This window comes from Eptesicus fuscus, chromosome 20, assembly GCF_027574615.1.
Source record: "Eptesicus fuscus isolate TK198812 chromosome 20, DD_ASM_mEF_20220401, whole genome shotgun sequence".
Classification (NCBI taxonomy): domain Eukaryota; kingdom Metazoa; phylum Chordata; class Mammalia; order Chiroptera; family Vespertilionidae; genus Eptesicus; species Eptesicus fuscus.
The window spans coordinates 334136-356172 of record NC_072492.1 but is presented as its reverse complement, the minus strand read 5'-3'; the positions used below and the strand labels follow the sequence as shown (position 1 = coordinate 356172).

Sequence of the window (22037 nt, the reverse complement as noted above, 5' to 3'; positions counted from 1 at the left end):
TTCCCATTTCCCTGCTGACCCCCTGCCCCCCCCCCCCCCCCCCTGTCCCCCACAGCCCTGCAGGACCAGGCGCCACTCCGAGGAGATGCACTAAGGAGACCACCATCTGTGGGGAAAGGACACGCGCTCCACGGTCCTCTGGTGTGAGGTTTGGAATCTGGTCGCGGGTGGGGCTCTTTAAAACACAAATTTTTTTTTTTTTTATTTCAGAGAGAAAGGGGGAGGGAGAGAGATAGAAACACCAATGATGAGAGAATCATTGATCTGCTACGTCCTGCACTTTCCCCACTGGGGATCAAGCCCGCAACCCAGGCAGGTGCCCTGACCGGGAATCAAACCGTGACCTCCTGGTTCATAGGTTGACGCTCAACCCCTGAGCCACGCCGGCCGGGCTGGGGGAAGCAGCCGTTGGTTGGCTGTGGTGGCTGAGAGGAGCCAGAGAGGGTGCCCTGTTAGACTTACCAACAGTACACGGTTGAGGTTCCTTAGGTCAGCTTCATACCTCAAGTTTAGAAGGAAAGTTTCCCCTGCTGAAGCTGACAGTGGAAACGGTGGGTCCATTGTAGAGGCTTCCCCGCCTTGGACTAAGTCCCCTAGCATCTGAACCTATGGAGCTTGCAATTTAAGCAGCTACTCCCCAAATAAAAATGGCCAGAGCAGCCTGTGATTTGGGTGTTCAAGGCTCTCAAGTTTCCTGGAAGTTGGGGGACAAGGAGTGGACAGACGTGGTGACCTATCCCAGCTCCCACATGCCCCAACATCCATCCTGGACCCATGGCTGGAGCGTGGACGGATATAGACACAACACATGGCTTCTCACTTCCTCAGAAACCATCTCCCTCCCTCCTGGCGCCCTTCCTGAACGTTCCCACGAGGAAAGAGTGGGCTAGAGACGGCAGTGGCGGCCATGCTGACGCGTGGCTGGTCAGACACACCAATGCCAGCATCCCTCAGGGAGGCAGCCAGGACGCCGTCTCTGGAGGGGATGAGAACAGCTCTCCCTGGACACTCCTTGGCGGGTCCTTTCTAAAGGACCTTCCCTCTCCATTAAGTAAACAGCCAGCAGCTGGGCCAGTGGGGGGCCCTGCCCTCCAGGGCTGCCCGTTAGCAAGTGCAGGCGCCGCAGCGGCGGTCTGTGGAGGTGGCTGGTGTGGGAGCAGCTGACAGTGGCCTCAGCTTAGGCTGGGGAACAGCTTGGAGCAGACAAAAAGGGTCTAACCCAGATATGACACGGGAATCATTGAAGTATCACAATGTCTACTTGCCTAACGTTCTTTTATTATTTTTAAAATATATTTTTGTTGATTTCAGAGAGGGGGAGGGAGAGAGAGAAACATCAATGATGAGAATTATTGATGAGCTGCCTCCTGCACCTCACCCTGGGGATGGAACCTGCAACCCGGGCATGTGCTCTGACCAGGAATCAAACCTCCTGGCTCATAGGTCGATGCTCAACCACTGAACCCTATGGGTTGAACTGCCTAACATTTTTTTTTTTTTTACTTACGCTGCTCACTGTTTAAGGCTTAATGTAGAAACTTTGTATTCTACCGTATAAATAGAAAGTAACAGAACACAAACAAATCCATAAAACTAGCTGGGCCCACTGTCTGCCCAGCTCTCGGGCCGGCAGGGTCCGAGGTTCCACAGGTGTGCTCGCTCCACCGGTGCTCTGGCCTCAGCGACTAGGAAGAGGACTGAAGGGCCAGTGGCTCAGGGCCCTCTGATGCCCAGGGGACACCTCAGCCCTCCGGGGCGCCCTCCCTGAGAGCAGGCGGTAAAGGGGGGCTGCTGGGGCTGTGACGTGGATGGCAGCGAGCACTTGCTGAGGGTGAGTGCACCCCGCACAAGAGCACCCCAGAGAGGGAGCTGGGCCTTTGGCTCAAACCCACGTTTGAATGTCTGCCACCAGGGGTAGTGGTGTCCAGTTTCTCTCGTGTCCTTGGAGGTGGTTTTCCCATCTTTTATTCTTGACTTCAGATGGGTAGGTTGGAAAAGGACGATTCTGACTTAGTTCTGCCTTCAGATAAAGTTCAAAGACACGGTCCACTTTACAAGACTCTTGGTGTTTCACTGGTCCGAGGGTAAAGGCAAGCTGTCCTGTGCTTTATGCCAAAATCAGAGGCTGAAAACAAAACCGAGTTTTTCCCGACCGAGGCCGTGCACACCTGTGCCGAGGGACAGCGGTTCGTGTGAGGTGCACTCGGCCGGCTCCCAGCAGCACTGGACCAGCTGCCGAACCAGATGTGCACACTGCTCTGGCGGGAGCTGACAGACGGGACCAAGGAGAGACCGTCCAAGCTTGCCGGGGTCTGCTCTTCCCTGAAATGGGAGAGGCGGGTAGTTAAAACCGGACTCGGGTACTAGGTCAACTGCATGACCTCGTCACACACACACACACACGGACTCATGCCTGTGGGCTTGCAGAGGCGGCCCACCTCACCTGGCCTCTACCTCCTCTCAGGTGGCAGCGACTTCGTTTCTTCAGAGTGCTGTGGCCTGGAACGTGAGCATTACCCGTGTCAGCTGTGTCCAGGGGGAAGGTGGCACCAGCAGAGGGCCGGACACCCCTGTGTGGGAGGTGGCTCTACGGCTCCTTCCCTGCCTGGGGCACCGCTCAGCTAGAGTCTGTGCTCACTCCATGGACACCCGACAGCCATCACTTTGTCCCTCGTCCCTGGCCTCCGTGTCTGGTGAGGGCTCCTGCTCAGCAGACCTGGGGTGTCTGTCTGCCGCCCCGTGAAATCTGACTTGCAGGCAGGGCCGGGGGCTCCCTGTCCAAATCTGGGCTCCTGGGAAAGCACCGACCATTCCCGCCCAGCAGGCTCAGGGGCCAGCAGTCAGGCAGCCCAGTCGTTGCGGGCCTCACACCGTGGAGCTGAGGGCTGTCTGGGCTCACTGCCCATTGACCTGGGTCCGGTGACCAGACCTCCATGGAAACGGCAGTGTTTACCCAACACCGTTTCTGGCCCCGGCACTCAGCTGAGTCTTAGTGTCTCCAGGGCCGTACAATTAAGGCAGCTTCTCAAGCTGGGCGGCCGGGGGTTCCTTCTGTTTTGTCTTTGAATTTTTAAGCGTTTATCTGAACCAGACTGACAACACTGCCCAGGAGCAAGATCTCAAATGCTTGCCCCACCACGGGTCCCTTCCATCTTTAAAGCTCTGGGTCCCCCCTGGAAAAATGTCCATCACCCGAGGCTTCGTACAGATCGTCACTGCTCTCCAGTGGGACCTTCCAGATGGGCCTTACTCCGGAAGTGCTCCACAGCTCTTCACGGATGGCCGGGAGCAGGTTAGGAAAGCTGCCATTAAGGCAGGGGCCCACCTTCTTGGAGGGATCATTTCCGTTTACGCAAAGGCTTAGAGGGAACGTGGGAGACGGCGCTCACAGGCCTTTCGGGGTGGGAGCAGCACAGGACTCGGCGCCGCGGAACAGGCCTGTTCAGGCCACGTCAGGAACAGCTTCAGTGCTTTCAGTATGTGCAGGCATGAGCTTCTCGTGTCCTAAACCCACATCTGGGCAAGAGGTCACACCCCAGTTCTCCACATGCACCAGGGACCCGGCGACCTCCAGGCCTGTCACCCTCCCCTGCCCCATCCCTGCACGGCAGTGAGCAGTGCTGGCCTGGGAACCAGGCTGGGTGAGACCGGAGATGGCGCTGGGTGGGTCTAGGCCTGCCCTGTTCAGGGCCTGCTCTAGTCCCATGCTGGCACAGGCTGCAGCCAGACGCAGGGCGGCCTCTGCTGCCCATCCACGGGCCGACGGCAGCAGCTACCGGCACAGTCATGAAAAGCAAAGACACCTGGAGTTGAAATTCTCATCATTTTAATGGTCAATTGCTTCTGGTTGGCTCTGGAAGGTAGTTAAACAATCAACTTCAAGACCCCCACCCGGCGCGCACACACCCCTCAGCTTCCATCAACATTCCATGCCGTCAGGATCCACGGCCGCAGACTCCCTGTGGGCTGCGGAAGGCCACAGCTCAGTGTGGCGAGTTGAAAAAACCCTTGGTACATTTGTGATCTGTGTTATTTTTAAAAATAACAACTATTAAACCAAACACCTTCCCGGGCTCTGTTGCCTCATGGAGCAAAAAATGTCCCTGCGCGACCTGCACCGTCGGCTGTCTCCGTGGGCCGGCGGCCTGCTCGCTCGGGCCGTGCGATCATACGGCGTAGAGCTCGTACACCTTCTTTACACAGTACACCAGGGCGGCGAGCGCTATCGTGTTGTGCAGTCTCTTCCTGTGCAAGTCGTCCTTCCGGACCAGCACCACGGGGGTGGAGGAGGTGAGTGTGTGCAGGGGCAGGCGGGACAGTTTATAGGCGTCGTACTCCACTTGGTACTTGCAGCAGGGGTCAAACTGCCAGGAGATGCCGTAGAGGGTGCAGCAGGCCAGGCTCAGCACGCCCGCGGGCAGGGAGATGTAGTGGGAGTAATCTAGGGGCAGTGCCAGGGGCGTGAAGAGGCAGGCGGTGCCGGCCAGCACGGTGGTCTTGTGCAGACAGTTGCCCACGGTGATCCAGCGAGCGGTCTCATCTCCGATGCGGGTGGGCTCGATCACGATGTACTTGTACTGGGCTTCCAGGGCCTGCTCCAGCTCATACTCAAACTGGTCCTGGGCGTTCTCCCCATTGTAGATCTCGTGCACAATGTAACAGTCTGTGGCCGACAAGCTCACCCTTAGGAGGGAGAGGCAAGAAAAAGACAAGAGTTAGCTGGGAGCACTTGGGTGTCTTTGCTGAGACGCGGAGGGGAAGGCACTGAAGCAGAGTCTGGCCTCAGCTCAGCCGAGAGCCTGTGCTCTTGAAAACACCACGCCTCACTGAAGTTTCTATCACCCTTAGAACCCAATATTCAAGATCATCAGTAAAGAACTGTTTTTCTGAAAGAATACAATAATGGAACATAAAAAGGTGCAGGAGTACCCTAACCTCTAAGATGACAACCTGCAGTATCACTGCGCCAGGCGGTTGGTCTGCTGCAGTGGAGGGACAGGTCTGAGTTAGCTGAGCTCCAAGGAAACAAGGATGAGGTCAGCCCCGAGTCGCATTAACACACCCAACACCGAAGCCCAAGGTCAGCAGGGTGAAGTCAGGGCGACGGCAGGACCTGAGGCAGATCCCACCAAACACCCTGCCCGTGCATGGCTCAAAACCAGTCCCCTCGGGTCCGCTGGGCGACTGAGAACCAAACTCCTCTGACCCTTGTGGAAGGACACGCTGCACAAAGCCCCCGGCCCTCCCCAGCCAGCACCCCCAAGCACCCCAGCACACTGCTTAGCGAAACAAGCCCTTTGATTTAATCAGGAAAAGACACATCTCAAGAACAAGTGACTGACACTTAATGGACCTGGGAACCCACGCTGACCTGTACGCCAGGACTGAACTGACTCTCACTCAGAGACCCACTCCCAGGGGCTGAGCTAATCTGACTCCCCCCTGGGACCAGGGAGAGGTCACAGGACCCTCAAAGTGGAGGCTTACACATCAAGGCCAAAGGGCAGCAGGGAGGCAGTTTCCGGGTGCTCAGCCTGAGGGCCTCTCTACCGCCAACTTCCCACCCAGAGCACTCTTCCCACGCCCTGACGGGCACGCCTCCTTACAGACCTGCACACCTGGCGTTTTGGTGTGGCTTGTTGGGCCTGGCCCGATCGTTCTGAATCTCCACACAGCTGTCCAGGACAGCTTCTTCTCTCCTAGCTCTGTCACCTGTTCATCTGCTCAGAGGCCTTCATTAGCCCAGCCCCTGACAGGACACTGCTAGACACAGCTCTTGAGGCCAGAGCAAGTTGCTCAATCCATATTATTACGAGGCTGTGCAGAGCCACCTCGTCACGTGCCTCAGTGAAAAGCAGCCCTTGGCCCTGGCCGGTCGGTTGGGCGTTGTCCCAGGCACCGAGGTTGCTGGTTCTATTCCCAGTCAGGGCACATGCCTGGGTTTTCAGGCTCGAGCCCTGGTGGGGGGTGTGCAGGAAGCAGCTCAGCAATGTTTTACTCTCACATAAATGTTTCTCTCCCTCTCTCTCTAAAAATCAATAAAAAATCTTAAAACAAAATAACAGCCCTAGCTGGTTTGGCTCAGTGGTTAGAAGTGTCGGCCCACAGACTCGGGTTTGATTCTGGTCATGTACCTCAGTTGCAGGTTTGATTCCCGGCCCCGGTTGGGGGGACATGTGCAGGAGGCAACCAATTGATGTATCTCTCTCACATCAATGTTTCTCTCTGCACCCCCCTGCTCCCGCCGGCTCCACTGTCTAAAAACAAAAATTCAATGGAAAAAATATCCTCGGGTGAGGATAAACAACAATAAAATGTAAGTGATCATCCCCTAGAAGTGGAGTTCAGCATGAAGGGAGTCTCAGGCCTCCTTCAAAGATGAAAGCAATTACATGGTAGGGCTGGTGGGAACGGGATTGTTAGGGGCAGACGCTAAGGAACAAGGACGAGATCAGAGAGCGAGACTACAGCGACGCCACCGGTCACTGCCCCAGGCGGGACTCGGCACACGCGCCACCCGCAGAGGAGGCTCTCCCTCAGGCTGGATGTCTCCCTCTCCTGTGGCCGCGTCAGAAATGAGGAGGCACTGGTGCTGGGCTGGCGGTGCCACCAAGTCGGGGAGGAGCTCTGCTGAGAGGCCCCGCATGCCTGGGGCTCCGGACCAGGGAGCTCTTACCCTGAAAAGGTTCCCGTCATTCAGCGAGGCTGGGGAAGCCGCCGCCTCCACTAAGTCACCAGCCTCATTCAACTGCCCTGGGGTCCGACAAGCGGCCTAAACATGGATGCTGCCAAGGCGCCTGCTGCGTGCCCGTGGCCGGGGCTGCCTCTCCGGCGCGGTGACGGACGTTCTGTAAGAACCCACCGGAAGTGCATGGAACGGGAAACGTCGGTTTTCCTCGGGAAGGCCTTTATGGAGCTTTTCCATCTGATTTTAATTCAGAGAGAGAAGCAAGAGGCCATTTCAATCATCACTCCCAGGCAGGGATCAGCACTGAAGGCGGCAAAGAAAACCTCCTCGGACCACCTGGAACAGGCTGCCGGTCCCAGTTCCTCGGGTGGAGGACACTGGTTTCCAGGCGGATCACCCCGGCCCAGAGACTTCCTTTATGTTCTCAAGTTCATTAGCCAAGAGAGACAGAGGGGAGAGACAAGAACAAGGGAATGAAAAAAAAAAAAAAAAAAAAGAACAAGGGAATGGGGGTGGGTGCGGTGGGGGGTGGGGAGGGGTGGTCAACTCATCCATGAAGTGGCAACACTGCAGTCAGCTGTGTGTCCTGCTAGCCACCAAGGAGGCCAGGGACAGCGGCTGCTGCTGGAATCCGAGGCGAGCTTTCTGGCCAGAGTCCTCTGGGACACTCAAAGCAAAATGCAGGTGTCAAGGCTGAGATTCCAGAATGCTCTTGACAAACCCCAAAGCTACCTTAGTCACTCAGTGCCCTTCTGTACCCAGCAGATCATCGCTGTCCTGTCATGAAAAAACCCACCAAAATGCTAGTTGGGACCACAGCACCTCGATATACTACTTCATTTGGAAACTCAGTGAGCAGATCCCACCCCCCACCCCACGCTAACCGAGTCCTCTCCGGTCCTTCCCCGCTGCCCTGGCCTCTGTAAGCCCAGCTGGCGCCCAGGCCTTCCCAGCCATCCTGGGGGGCTGTCCCGGGTTCCTCGGGCAGGGGTGGTAGGCAAGGCCACCCGTCATTTGTCACCACAGGTGAGTGTGTGGGTCCACAGAGCCTGGGGACGTGAGGCACGCCACTGTCAGCCCAACAGCACAGGCGGCGCGCACCGCGGCTCAGGAGCGTGTGGGCCCGGTGCGCTCCTCGTGCGCACACCCTGCCAAAGCGCCCGCACGCCTACCGCCATCGCAAACCAGCTCTCCACGGTGTGCAGACGAGCACAGCCACACCGAGGTCACCCCCGGCACCTGCACACCAGGCAGGCGCGGCCAGCCCAGCGGGCGGTGCCCACACACGGCCACGGCCAGAGACGCAGCAGTTCCTTCGTCAAGCAGAGCGGCCACACCCAGGGCAGCGAGGGATGTGTCCCCGGGAAGGCATGGGATCTGGAGCCTAGAAGACTCCTCGGACCCCGATGTACAAAAAGGAAACAGCAAGGCTCCAAACAAACCCTGTGCCAGAGGCCGCCCACCGAGCAGTCAGCAGCGCCCCTTCCACCTGGGCTGTGGCAGCTGGGCACCGTCAGACCCTGCCATGTAGCTTTTCAACGCCCCATCACCAGACTCCACTCTGCATGAGGGCACTTCAGAAACCTGGTGACGAAGGATGCCCAGGAGAGTCATGTCCACAACAGCCCAGCTACCCAGCCATACACACACACACGCACACACACACACACACGCACACACACGAAGGATGCCCAGGAGAGTCATGTCCACAACAGCCCAGCTACCCAGCCATACACACACACACACACACACACACACACACACACACACGCACGCGCGGCTTGGTTGTTTCAAGGAAAGCACCCAATCAGAAGGTTGCCTTGAACCATTCCAGCCAACCCCCATGAACCTAGCACACGAGAGCAGATTGCAGAAAAGCTCATGTGATCCCGGGGCTTCCTAGGAGACGATATTTTAGCTTTTTATTGCAGTTGTGAAATATCACTAAGAGAGCGTAATAAAAAGAGTTCTAAAAAGAGAGAAAGCACTGATAATGGAAAAGTCTCTAAGAAAGAAAGTTAAGCGTCAGTTACACAGCAGTGTTTTGGTATACTGCCTTTAGTGTGTTTTTTAAACAGCATACATTTGCTTTTATATGCACAGGACCCTCCTGGACAGATAGACAAATACCTGAGGACTATGTCACTGGGGAGGGGACGGAAGCGCTTCAGGTAGTACTTACAGAGCAGGGCTGCTCTCCCAGACGCCTCTCCCGGGCTGGCCTCCCGGCCTGCCGGCAGCTGTGGGGCAGCTCCCACCTACCTTAACCCCGGGCGGAGGCTGCAGACACTGCCCCGGGATGGGCTCTGGAACCTGCTCCTCCTCCACCTTCAGCCAGTCAGCCGAGACCCGAGACCCCTCCTCGGAACCTGCTCCAGCTCGGGCAATGCGGGGCACTCACCAAGAGCCCACAGACACCGCCTCCCACGACAGGGCGGCCACCAGGAGGGCCGCAGACAGACTCCGCTTCCCTGGCTCTAGGCCAGCGGTCGGCAAGCTCCTCAGTCAACAGAGCCAAACACCAACAGGACAACGACTGAAATTTCCTTTGAGAGCCCAATTTTTTAAACTTAAACTTCTTCTAACGCCACTTCTTCAAAATAGACTCGCCCAGGCCGTGGTATTTTGTGGAAGAGCCACACTCAAGGGCCAAAGAGCCGCATGTGGCTCGGGAGCCGCAGTTTGCCGACCACTGACCTAGGCCCTTCTTGGTCCCCTGACCCACTGCAAAGCCGATCTCAAAGGAATCTGGGGTTACTGAAGTAGTCACCAACATGGGGTCCCCAAATCTAGAAACACCTCCCCACAGCCAGAGCTGCACTGCTTGGCCCCCATCGATGTGACGTCCTCCAGAGGGAAGGTAGAGGAGTTCCGGGGAGGGGGGAGGGGGGAGGGGAGGGGAGGGGAAGGGGAGGGGAAGGGAAGGGGAGGGGAGGGGAGGGGAAGGGGAGGGGAGGGGAGGGGAGGGGAGGGGAGGGGAGGGGAGGGGAGGGGAGGGGAGGGGAGGGAAGGGGAGGGGAGGGAAGGGGAGACGAGACGGAGCGGAGCAGGTGCCGGCCAGGGGACATTTCACACTCAATCCGAAAGCACACGGACAGAGGGTGTGCCATGAGGGTGTGTCTGTGCGCTGCCTGCGGAGAGAAGCAAGGAGAGCACAGACACCTCGGGGAGCAAGGTGCCGCTGCCGGGGGGGGGGGGGACACGTGGGCCAGGGTAATGCTAGTTTTCTGTTTCTCACGCTTAGTGGCGAGTACACAGGCTTATTAATTTTTTAAAATAGGGTAAAATACACAAAGTACTATCTGAACCACTTCTGATGAGCAGTTCAGTATCGGAAGGCACCTTCATATTGTTGTGCAGCCTGCCTCCAGAACCTTTTCATCTCGCAAAACTGAAACTGTCCCCATCCAACACTCGCACCCACACCGCCACCCCACTTCTGCTTTATGGACGCGCCTGTCCCAGGGCCGTGTGTGAGTGCAGTCACACGGTCTGTCTGTCCTCTGGTGACTGCTCACTTCACTTGGCACAATGTTTGCCAGGTTCCTCTGTTACACAGCGCGTGTCCGAGTTCCCTTCCTTTAAGGGTGAATAATATTCCAATGTATGTATAAACCACATTTTGTTTACCTCTTTGTCCACCGATGGACACTTTTCTTTCCACCTTCCAGCTATTGTGAGTAATGCTGTGAACGTGGACGTAAAGCTATGTTTGAGTCTCTGCTTTCACTCCCTGTGGATATATACCTGGAAATGGAACTGTTGGGTGGTAGTTCCTAGTTTCCTTTTCTGAGGAACCGCCATGCTGCTCCCCACTGCGGGGCGCCACCTGACCTCCTCGGCCGCCAGTGCAGGGGCCGCCCCCAGCCTCGCCCTCACGGGGTTCACAGCAGCCATCCTGACGGCGTGAGGGGGAGCTCACTGTGGATTTCATTTGCACTTGTTAAGATAATGGCTTTATTGAGACAAAATTCACACACCATGGGATTCACCCACTTAAGTGTACAATTCAACAGCTCAGCACTTTCACCCAGTTGTGCAATGACCACAATCAATTTTAGGACATTTCACCATCCTGAAGACCTGTCAATCCTCATTCCCCACCTCCCAGGCCCTGGCAACATCCATCTACTGCTCGACTCTGCGGGCTGCCTGTTCTGGGCCCTCCATGGACCTGCACGCACCCGTGCCCTGCTTCTATCACTCAGCATCATGGTTTCAAGGATCATACGTGTGGTGGCTAGTTTAAGACTTGTCAGAAATATACTTCTGAAGTGTTTAATATCATTTAAAAAAATCCAAGACAAATGATATGGGGGGCATCAAAGGTGCTATATACAAAAATGGTCAATAATGGTTTTGTTTGAATAGTGACATAGCAGGTGATTCTTAATTTTTTCCTCATGCTTAGAATTCTGTATTAAAAAATATAAATATGTGCTTTTATAATGGGAACATTATTATAAACATTTTCAGGGGAAAATATTGTTCAACAGCCCTGTATCCTTGGGGCGAAGAGACCAGAGAGCCACGCGCCCCCAAACGCAGGGGAACGGGAGCAGCCCGCTGGGCGAGGCTGAGCACAGCAGCTTCCGTGCTGAGGTGTGTGCGGCCTCACCCCGTCCTCAGCGAGGAGGAGATCCCAGCTCCCTGTTTCACACAAGCCAGCACCGCCACGCTGTCCTGTCCTGGCAACGCTAGAACCAGAGCCAAATACACAGAGTGGACGCACGTGCCGTAGACCCATTTCCCAGCGGGCCCTGGGCTCACAGGCAGGGCTGAGGTGTGAGCTCCCATCCCAACTACAAAAGGCTGTTGATTCTGAGTTCCCTGAAAGCAGAGGCAGCATTCCCCCAGCATCCCAGCCCTGGGCCTGGATGAGACAGGCGTGAGCAGAAGTGCGTCTGAAATGAGTGACGGAGAAAAACAACTGCAGTCATTAAGGGAACGGGTGGCTGAAAATTCAACCAGGTCCATATTCACGTTGCTTTCTCCTTAAGAAGCACGTGGTCACCGGTCACCCATGATACGTGAGGTGCTGGATTCTACCTCTACCCCCAAGTCTAGGAAAACCCACTGTTGGCTAACCAAAAACTGCTTCCTCCAGAGCCGCTGTGGATTTCAGGGCCGGCTGGGACAAAAAGGCACAGACACGCAGCCCCAGTGTTGAGGACAGTTCCAAATCGGACAAGGAACTTCCTGCACGGGCAGGACAACACCGCCCTCTGCTCGGTAGCAGCAGCCGCTGCTCTGAGAACAAGAACACCGCGCATCGAGGTGGGAATCGAGAGGCCCGCAGTCAAGTTCCCTCCCAGCCGCTCCCCGGCTGTGTGTCCAAAGGCAACCCCCGGCTGCTTGGAGCCAGCTTTGCGGGCCAAGTGGGTAAAGGCCCCGCTCTCCAGGGGCGGCAGCAGAGGGGGGGGCTGGGCGTCCAAACCAGTGACCGCCGAGAAGCACCCCCCGAGTTTGCACTGAGTAAAATCAGAGCGTTCAGTCCTCAGACACACGAGCCACACTGCAAACGCTTTCGAGTCCCAGTGGCTAATGGCTGCCCTAACCAACAGCCGGAGTGAAGGCCGTGAGGACTGCTAAGTGGTTCTGGGCTTTCCCCAGAACCTGGGCCGCATGGCTGCTGCTGGCACCAGGGACAGAACCCCGTGGCAGCTGGAGGGTCCTGTGTGTTCACTCTGTGGAGCCCTTCCCCGCCCCTCCCACTACCCTCACTCACTGAGGTGCATGCAGATGCACACACACACACACACACGCACACACACACACACGCACACGCACACGCACGCACACAGAGGCTTGGGCAGAGAAGCCAAACTCAGCCTTCTTCTCACCTCCCTGGACATAAGATCATTCCTCTTCTTCAGAAAGGTGGGCCTGAACTGGAATGCAGCCTAACAAGTTACCACAGCTGGAAATGCAGGTTGCTCAAATGAATCAAGTGAAACAAATTTATGCGTAAGAGGATGCACCCCAGCAGACCTAACCCACAAGGCCCAACTTCTGGGATCAGAAAGTATGGCCAGCCATGCACAACTCCACCTCCGGGGGCCAGCTGGACGGGACCCACCACCCTCCTGGCTGCACATGGACAGACATGGGTGCAGATGCTGTGTGCACAGCTCCTCGGGACCAGGAGGACACCGACTTTCAACCACACAGCAGAGCCGTCAAGGGCGTCTTTCAGGAGAAATAAACCCCTAAGGTTCTTCAGTGCTAAGAGGAAAGGAGCCGGTCAGAATGAGGGGATGTGCCCTGCCACGCGGCGCATGGGCCTTCTGTGCGGCTGGACTGGGAACTAAACCCTCCACAGCCATCCAGAGCCACATCCGTCTGGTTCACAGATTAAAGCGGAGCTGTCAACAGATCAAGTACCAGGAACAGAGCGTGAAAGACATGCAAGGAACCCCCCCGGAACGGGCTGCCTGAAAATGCTGCACAACCAGGGGAGGGCCAGGACGCAAAACGTGATTTCACCCTAAAACCCGAGCATTTGCTTCAGCGGGCCTGGCCCTCGGGACGCCACAGGCCTGCGAACAGCGCTGCTGCCCCAAGTCATGTTCGGCATCAGATCAAACACACCTTCCAGATAAACACAGGAACTGAGAGCATGTAGCTGTACTCACATTCCAACAAGCACGGAGAACTCGGGGTGCGCAGGGCCCCGAGAGAAGGAAGACAAGGAGCCCGAGGGACAGGCGGGGCCGTCTGTGAGCTGATCCGGGCTGGCGCCCAAGTGGCCGAGCACACAGGTACCTGCACTGTGCCTTCCTAGGTGGGCACGTGTCTCAGGGACGTCGACAGGCCAAGTGGCAGTCTGTTTCGTGTGCTGAATTCTGGACAAGAATTCAGGTTACAGCTCAGAGTCTGCTGTTCTTCATTACAAACACTGCTGGTTTCCTAGATTTAATGGAGTGGAGAGAAAAATCAACATGCAAGCAGCTTTCGTTTTGCTCTTTCCACCCTCTCCTAGTTCAGTCTAGACCAGCGGGGTCCTGGCGCCAGGACGTCCTGCACCGATGCCTGTCCTGTCTCTATCCACGACACAGTCACAGCCACAGGTGGCTGCCGGCACCCGAAATGTGACTAGTGTGACTGGGGAGCTGAATTTTTCATTTTACTTAATTTTAATTAATTTAAATGTAACTGCTACATGTGACTAGTGGCTACTGCAGTAACACAGTTCCAGACTCAAGAACCAGGTAAAGCAAGAATCCATATACTGTGTATCCCAAACTCGACCATCTGACGACAGAAATTCTCATGGACAATTTGGCACTGGAGCCTTTAAATACAAGGCATCCTGTGGACTCTGCAGCCACTGGCAATTCTAGAAAGTTTGCCCAAAGCATTGCTCTGCTCCAACCCGTGCACCAAACAAGACAGTTTCCTCCAGTTTCAGCATAAAGCAGATTCCAACCAGGTTTGTGCAGCAACTCAGGGAAGTGGTCTTACAACGTGGAGCTGAGGTCTGAATCAGCACAGATGTGACAGGGAGCAACGTCCTTTAGGAGAGCACTCAACAGCCACATTTCAGTTCTAAGAGCCAATGATACACGTGGGCCTCAATCTACGGTGCCTGCCAATCCACTAATCCAGCCTGCCCCACCCAGTCTGCCCACCCACACAGGCAGGAACGGAGGTCTGCCCAGGAGCCAGCTAGCTGGCAGGGGCCAGGGTGTGTGGGAGGGTTATGTTTCCATTCCTTGCTCACATGGGACACTGAGGGAAACCAGGTCCCCAGCGAGGGCCTCACAGCCAAGGCAAATGAAGTCCCCGTGTCCTCCCACCCGCACCTCCACCACGTCACCTGGAAGGCAGGTGGCGCAAACAGAGGGTCCCCCTTCAATAGTGCATGATATAGAAGGAGAGCTGGTGTCCCCCAAACCCACAAACCAGATGCCCATTGCTGGCTAGCACATCTGCATGTGTGAGCAGAGCCTTCCGTTCCAGGCCAAAGGTTGCAATCTGACACCTAAGGAGACCAGGCAGGTAGCCGCAGTGAGTCAAAGTGTCAGGTGAAGAATGATGGATGAACTAGAAAGCACCAGGGACAGAACCCCGTGACCTGACCAAAAAAGTCGGCCCCTACTCAGCTTTCCAAGTGGACCTGTGTGTGTGTGTGTGTGTGTGTGTGTGTGTGTGTGAAATCCCTCAATCTGAAAGTGCTGGCAACTAATCTAAATTCTCTTAAAGGCAGAGGGCCTATAATCAAGGAATGGATTCAGTCTATAGGCTGCTGGTTTGCAAACTCAGTTTTGAATTGATTGTCTCAAATCAAGGAGAAAAAAATCCCCAATATCTCATTTATTTTCTTTTAATGGTGTTTTTTTTTTTTAAATTGATTTCAGAGAGAGGAAGAGTTAGAAACATCAAAGATGAGAGAGAATCATTGATCAGCTGCCTCCTGCATGCCTCACACTGGGGATCAAGCCACAACCCCAGCATGTGCCCTGACTGGGAATCCTCCGGTTCCTGGATCCATGCTCAACCACAGCCACACCGGCTGGGCCCCAATATCTAATTTCTTAGGTCGGTTAAAGCTTAACAGCCCCTGCCTGGGGCATCCCAATATGGCCCCTTCAGCTGTTTTTATCCAGTAAGGAGAAATGCCTTTCTCTCTGATACTCTTAAAGTTTTCTAAACAGGTTATTTCCTATTACTAAAGGATTAATGTTTGCATTAAAGACCTTGAAAATGTTTCCTAGTTTTTAAGACGATTGGAAAAATCCTCGAGGTCACTTCTTTCTATGTCTGATCTAAGAAATACAAGGTCGGAGTTGGGGAAAAACAAAAATATATCTGCTTCCCATTCACTGCTTTTCCAAGAACCAGGAAACGCAGAACCCATGACACTGGATCTCTGAGCTCGGGAACAGAAGGCAAGCTGAAGGGCCCGTCTACCCCAGGGTCGGCGAGGCTGGGCACCGTCTGCGGGCGCCCGCGATGGACGTGGGGTGGAATGGCCCAGAGAACAGGCATCGCAGAATGGGGCAGCTGAGAGCGGTGAGGGAGGGAACTCTTCTTGACAATCCTCACCAAACAGACAAAACTGGTAAACAAAACAACTTTCCTTCCCGAGCGGGGCCCCCGCCGAGGCCCGGTGCACATCCTCCCTTCCCGCGGCTCCGGCGGCGGCCGCTTTCCAGAGGCAGGAACTGCACGTCCGGCTCGGCACCCGCTCCAGCGCCCCTTCCAGAAACCAGCCCTCCGAATGGAGGTCCTCGGAGGAAGGCACGCTCCCCGCTCCCTCCCAGCGCCATTCATTAGGAAAGGTCACTGTAAAGGACTTCCACCGCCGGCGCCCGCGGAAACCACCCAGAGTAGTCCGAGTCCGCTCCCGGGGCGGCGGCGGCCCGAGGCCCGAGGCCCCTGGGGAGGGCGGTGGCCGCCGGCCACGGAGCGGACCGCGTCCCCCCGCTGCGCCCCTCCCTCGGAGTCCGTCCCCGCCACGTCAGGGCCGCAGCCGGGAGGCGAGCGTGGCCGGCGGGACGGGATCCGGACGCCGCTCGGCCCGCGGGCAGCAGGCGGGCTCCTAGGGCCTGCGCGGCCCGGCCCGGCCTCGCTCCGGATCCCGAGCCCCCGCGGAGGCCGCTTCGGCACGGCTCCCACGCGGCAGCGGGTCGGCCTGCACCGGAGCCCCGCGTGCCCGGCGGAGGATCGGGAGGGAGGTGGGAGCGAAGGGGGCGCCCGGGGACGAGGGCAGGGACGGCGCTGCAGCCACAGGCGGCCTCGCTGGCCACGCGCCCTGCGCCTCAAGCCGGGGCAGCCGCCAGCGCCGGGCTCACCTCTCTCGGGCGCCTCCGCTGCCCGGGCCCAGGCGCCTCCGTCCCCACGCGGCCATCTTGCAGACTCCGGGCTCGCGGACGCCTCGCGCGGCGGCCTGCGTGGCGCGCGGGCCGACGGGAGGTGTAGTCCGGACCGCAGCCCGGGACGGCGCGGGAGGCGGGGACGAGCCGCCCCGGACTACAATGCCCACAATGCACCGGGCCGGCAGCCCCCGCCCCGCGTCGCTTGGGAAAGGTGGTACTTGCTGCGGGCGGGTGAAGCGTCGGCCTCGGCAGAGTGCGGATGGGCGCCTCCTTAGAGATCGAAGTTCTCCAAGTTCGCTGCCTGGGAATCAGGCCCCACCCGCTCCGACGCCCCGGGTTTCGGGAGCGGGAGCTGTGGGGGGCGCCCGGCTTCTCTGCCCACCGCTCTCTGGCGGGCCCGGCGTCTCGCTCCCTCCGCGAGCGGCCCTCCTGCCTTTCCCGGCCGCCTGACCGTTAAGGTCACCGGGCGGGAGGCGCTGCTCCTCCTGCTTCAGCCCCCAAATTACCTGGGTTCGGGGATCCTTTGGAGACCAGGCCGGCGGGGTGCCTGCTGCACGGAGGTGCCTGCTCGCAGGTGTGGAAGAGAAGCAAGCAAAGGAAGAGCTACGCCCGTGGTCCCTGCGGTGGAGGAAACGGCTCTGCCTGGAGAAAGCCCATTTAGGGCCGCAGGGCCCCTCAGCCCGCCACACCCCCGTGGACGCAATCTCAGAGTTTGGTGCCTGAAAGCGCTCGCCGAGAGGATCATCCCACCTGGTGGCGATAGCTGTGCTGAGCTGGTTATTAATCACAGGAAGGGAGCAAAGGGAAGGCCCGGCACTGCAGGCCTGGCATTTGTAAGGTGACCAGACGTCCGCTTTGGGCGGGACAGTCCCGATTTTTAACAATTTGTCCCGGGCCCGCGGCGTTTTAAAAAAGTCCCGATTTTTGGAAAGAATGCACGACACGCTAGGGAACAGCGGGAGAACGGGAAGGGAATATACGGTTTTCGGAGGCCATGTGGCTATTTAGCCAGGATATGAGTTTTATATTATTTTTGTTAATTTTATAATGTTAAACTTTAATAATAACAAATAATTGTTGAGAACTGATTATCGAGAACTGCTTATCAAAGTTCGCATTGTTGATCAGTTGTTAGAATTCGACCACCATTGTTTGGACTTAATGAACAATGGCATTTTTTGAGATTGGCAACGAGGAAAACATTTTGTAACTGTCTCTCAGACGATACACATCGTACTGCGTGCTAGTGAGCTAGTTAAACAAGTGATGTCATTACAAATCAGCTGTTCAGATAATTTAGGTAAGTTATTTATTTCATAAATACATAAATTTTCTTGAATTTAGCAGACAGTACTCATATTATTTATATTTTATAGTGGCGGCAAAAAGTCTAGCGCCGGCCTTGAAAGTGACACTTACGACTTACGTTTCGGCAAATTCAGAGGAAAAATAATACAAGTTAGTATTGTTATTATTTAGAAAGAAATATAGGATTAAAATAATTTTTAAAATATAGTTACTTTATAACAATCTAATTTAATTTATAAACTAACAATAAAATATGTTCATGTAATTATGTACCTACTTACTGTTTTTAAGCAATATGTATATATAATTTATAATATAATTAAAAAATTTTTTTTTAGATTTTTAACATGAGTAAGAAAAGAGGATGCAAATTCAACGATGATCTAAGAAGTGAATTTCCTTTTATTAAAAAAACCAAAAGCGATTACAATATAGACCAAATTTTTAATCAAGAACCTCCCCCCCCCCCCCCTCCCCGCCCAAAACCAGTTTGGCTCAGTGGATAGAGCGTCGGCCTAAGGACTCAAGGGTCCCAGGTTCGATTCCAGTCAAGGGCATGTACCTTGGTTGCGGGCACATCCCCAGTAGGGGGTGTGCAGGAGGCAGCTGATCGATGTTTCTCTCTCATCGATGTTTCTAACTCTCTATCCCTCTCCCTTCCTCTCTGTAAAAAAACAATAAAATATATTCCCCCCCCCGCTTCCGGTCAATAGTGTTCCGCTTTACCAATGTTAAAATCTGGTCACCTTAGTCATTTGGGCAACTTCATCAGGAAGCTGCAACTTCACACCCCCAAGGAAGGGAAGATGGGTGCATGCCCAGTAAAGTTGGGGTGACTGGAGAAGGTACTTGTCTGTCAATCATACCTGGATGGGAATGGTTGGCCAAAATGGGCATGGCCACTGCTAGCTCAGTGGCTTAAACAGAAGTTCGCTCTCTTATTGCTCTTCCCTCTTGGGCTCTTGTTGCTCCAGGTGTGTTCTCCTGCATTTGCCTGCATGGCCCATAACCGTGCGGACCCCATGCACAATGGACTGAAGGACTGCAGCGGCCTGATGCTGTATTGGACTATGTGAATATGGACCGGAAGCTCTGGACTCGCTCTGATTTTAGCTCTACTGAAACCTCAGCTACACTTCTAAGACTGGACTGAGGGAAACCGAGGGGTGTCATTCCACAGAAGTAAAGCTTTCTACCATCTCACATCCTCCCATGGGGGCTCTGGAAATGCTTATCCAGTGGCACCCCAAGAGCCCCACTTCCACCAGCAACCGGGGAGACAAGTCCCTCTCCTACTGTAATAATGGGAACCTGGGCAGAACCCGGCGTTTTCCTACCTGGACACTTGGAGAGTCAGGATGAACCAAAGGAACCCAGTGATTGCTAGGGACTTCTGGGCTAATTTTGGGGGAAATCCTTTGCAGGTTTTGAACTTCTAGCCCTATCCTGCTTTCCCTGGGCAATATTGCTAGACATTAATTGGTTTCATAAGTAATTGGTTTCATAAGTATTTGAGCAACTCCGGCCTAAATCTCCAGATTCAGAGACAGGAAGAAGCACAGCGCCTGCTCTCAGCACCCAAGTGTGGAAGAACTCAGCCAGCAGGGCGGGAGGGCCATCGGGTGTGGATGCAACTCACCATGAGGACTGCTGGGTTTCCTTCCGGCTCATGTTCTACAATAGTTTAAATGTTTGACAATCTCTCCGTTCCTCATTACCTACACAATGAAATTTAAGCTCAGCACAATCTAGAAACTCCTCCATAGTTTAGATGTTGCTTACCTCTCCAGCATCAACTGCCCCCCTTACCTGCCTGAAACTTACCAGGCTGGCCACTGCAGAGGGCTCGTAGGGCTCCAGACGGTTGGTGCTTTGCCTAAACACCTCTCAGTCAGCTATGCTTGACCAGCGATTTTCAGCCTGTGTGCCGCAGCATTTTCTTTTTAATCCTCCCCCAGGGATATTTTTCCATTGATATTTAGAGAGAGGGAAAGACAGAGAAATATCGATGTGAGAGAAACATATAGATAGGTTGCCTCCTGTATGTGCCCTAACCAGGGCCCGGGCTGGGGAGGAACCTGTAACTGAGGGATATGCTGTTGACTGCAATCGAACCTGGGACCCTTTAGTCTGCAGGCTGACGCTCTATGCACTGAGATAAACCAATACCTGACAGTTGAGTCAGGGACACTGACCTCTTTTCTCTGAGATGGTCTGTAGACAGTGCCTGGGAAGGCACATGGGCATTTCTTTAATTATTGTCAGCTGAACCCAAGGCGACAGGCAAAGCCGCGTCTTGGATCCACATTTACCAAAAAGGCAGATGTGTTCTCAGCACTGACTCTTACCTTTGCCCAGGTGTCGGGTAATGGGACTTTGATATGTAAATCCAGTCAAGCACCAGGAATGCTGGGGCCTACTCAAGAATGCAAATAATCTCCTTTGTCTTGACCTTTTGGTGAAGCTTCCTGGTATTTGGGATATAAAATAAACTCAATAGATTGGCTCTGGGTCATCGTCTCTCCAGCAGAAGAGGGCAGCAGTCCCACTCGGTTCCCAGCTTTTTCCTTCCATTTTGTGTCTTGTCTCTCTTTTATTTCTCAATCCCCAGCTGCCTCTACTCAAAACCGGTTCATCTCTTTTTGTGCTGGACGCGGAAAAGAGAGACCCCGCCATAATTGTCAAATAAGAAAATGTCAACATCCAACACAAGAATAGCCCTCTGTGTGAATGCCTTGTCTAAATATATAGGTCATATAATAGAATTGCACCTTATTGATCACGTCACGTAATAAGGTTGCATCTGATTAGTTAATTTTTGGTACTGAAGTCCTTATATACAAGTATAAACAGCTGAGTTTTTAAAAAATCACTTTGGAGCAAAAAGGATTTTGTAAATCAAAAGTACACCTTTTTTGGTCAGATTGGGAAAAAAATTTTTTCTGGTGTGCTGCAGAATTTTAGTGATTACGTGCCATGAGATGAAGAAGATGGACTATCGCTGTTGCTAGATCTCAGGCCTGTCTCAGAGTAACACACCTGTTCTCCTGCAGGGTGTTCTAGAGGGCACTGGACAGTTACCCCGCTGCGTGTCACTCCCTGCAGGTCTGGTTTCCGCCGGGCCGGTGTGATGAAGCGTGTTCCTAGGGATTCGAGAACAGCTGGGCTGGAAGTCTGACGCCACACTGACCGGGGCTGCTTTCCCTCACGCTCTGTTGGCAGCAGGAGGCTGGGATCCGCACCTCTCCTCAGGGACTGCTCTGAGCGTGACCGGATGGTGACACATGTCTGGGACTCAGAGCAGCACACAAGGCAGCAGTGAAAACTTGTCAATGCAAACCCTGTTCTAAACAGTTTAAGTTATTTACCTGGATCTTCACAACAACCCTCTGAAGGCGATGCGGTCCTGCCTGGTCCTCAGAAACCACCTGTCACTTCTCTCTCTACCCTTTTCACTGGTTCATTCTTCTAGCAAATACTTACCAGAGCCCCCGCAGCGGGTAAGGCACAGTGTTCCTGCACAGGTAACACTCCTGGGAGGCTTTCAGTTGCGCACCTGCCATCCACGGGATAAAACAGTTGCCACAGGTTTGCAACATGAGTCTGCGAAACATAGATTGCTCATGACTTACCCTGTGTCCTGCTCAGGGGCAGCCAAGAGCAGCCGGCAGGAGTAATGACCCACTCGGAAGGCGTGGGATTCTTTGGGGAGGTGCCACTCATTTGCGTGTCACCAAACCTTCATGAGCACCTGCCCTCGTGACAGAGGGATAAATGGACAAGGCCCGCGCCTTCCACCATCTCATGTGGTGGCCCCTCGTTCAGGGCTGTGGGCGAGCACAGAACATAGATACAGAGGGTGACATGGGGAGTCAGGGTTAGGACAGGGAGGCTCCTGGGCACCCTGGGCCATGCTTACACGAGTGGCATGAGCAGGGCACCATGGGCTGATGGCAACAGGGCCTCTGCAGCACAGCCCGCTTTCTAGCTCCTGGCACCCGCGCGACAAGCCAGGGACGTGGGTGAGACATTTACTAATGTTTTGATTTCACGAACAGACTGGGGCTGAGGGATGGCCAGGGAAGTAGAGAAATTTAAGATATTCTCAAGGCATTAAAACATATTCATATCCCTTTGCTAGGGCTTCCATAACAAAGTACCCAACTCGGGGGTAAACAAATTTATTGTCTTCGGATGCTGGAGGCCAGAAGTTTAAGATC

The 22037-nt window shown here is 54.8% G+C and overlaps 1 protein-coding gene and 1 long non-coding RNA gene across 6 annotated transcripts; one reads left to right on the top strand and one right to left on the bottom strand.

Moving 5' to 3' along the window:
- Nucleotides 1-1258: 1258 nt before the first annotated feature.
- TMEM11 (transmembrane protein 11) lies at nucleotides 1259-17254 on the bottom strand. Of its 5 annotated transcripts, XR_008554859.1 has the most exons (3): nucleotides 17016-17254; nucleotides 2444-4683; nucleotides 1259-2322 (listed from the first exon to the last, which is right to left on the bottom strand). XR_008554859.1 is itself a non-coding variant. In XM_054709862.1 (2 exons), the coding sequence occupies exons 1-2, from the start codon at nucleotides 17252-17254 to the stop codon at nucleotides 4167-4169; spliced, it is 756 nt and encodes a 251-aa protein (XP_054565837.1). In that variant the 3' UTR covers nucleotides 1259-4166. The 5 variants fall into 5 exon arrangements, 4 of the variants coding, with proteins under 4 accessions (XP_054565837.1, XP_054565838.1, XP_027994021.1 ...); XM_054709862.1 differs by having other exon boundaries at nucleotides 1259-4683; XM_054709863.1 differs by lacking the exon at nucleotides 17016-17254 and adding an exon at nucleotides 16486-16593 and having other exon boundaries at nucleotides 1259-4683.
- Nucleotides 17255-17257: 3 nt separating this feature from the next.
- Nucleotides 17258-19510, top strand: LOC129147487 (uncharacterized). Its single transcript, XR_008554860.1, has 2 exons — nucleotides 17258-17809; nucleotides 18792-19510. It is a non-coding gene; the product is annotated as an uncharacterized LOC129147487 (long non-coding RNA).
- The last annotated feature ends 2527 nt before the right edge of the window (nucleotides 19511-22037 follow it).

Bases quoted from the DNA above. Each gene is read 5' to 3' on its own strand.
- TMEM11 (XM_054709862.1), bottom strand. From the start codon at position 17,254: ATGATCCTCTCGGCGAGCGCTTTCAGGCACCAAACTCTGAGATTGCGT. The intron at 4,684-17,015 runs GTAATTTGGGGG...CTCCCTCCTAAG, and splicing joins CAAAGGATCCCCGAACCCAG to GGTGAGCTTGTCGGCCACAG.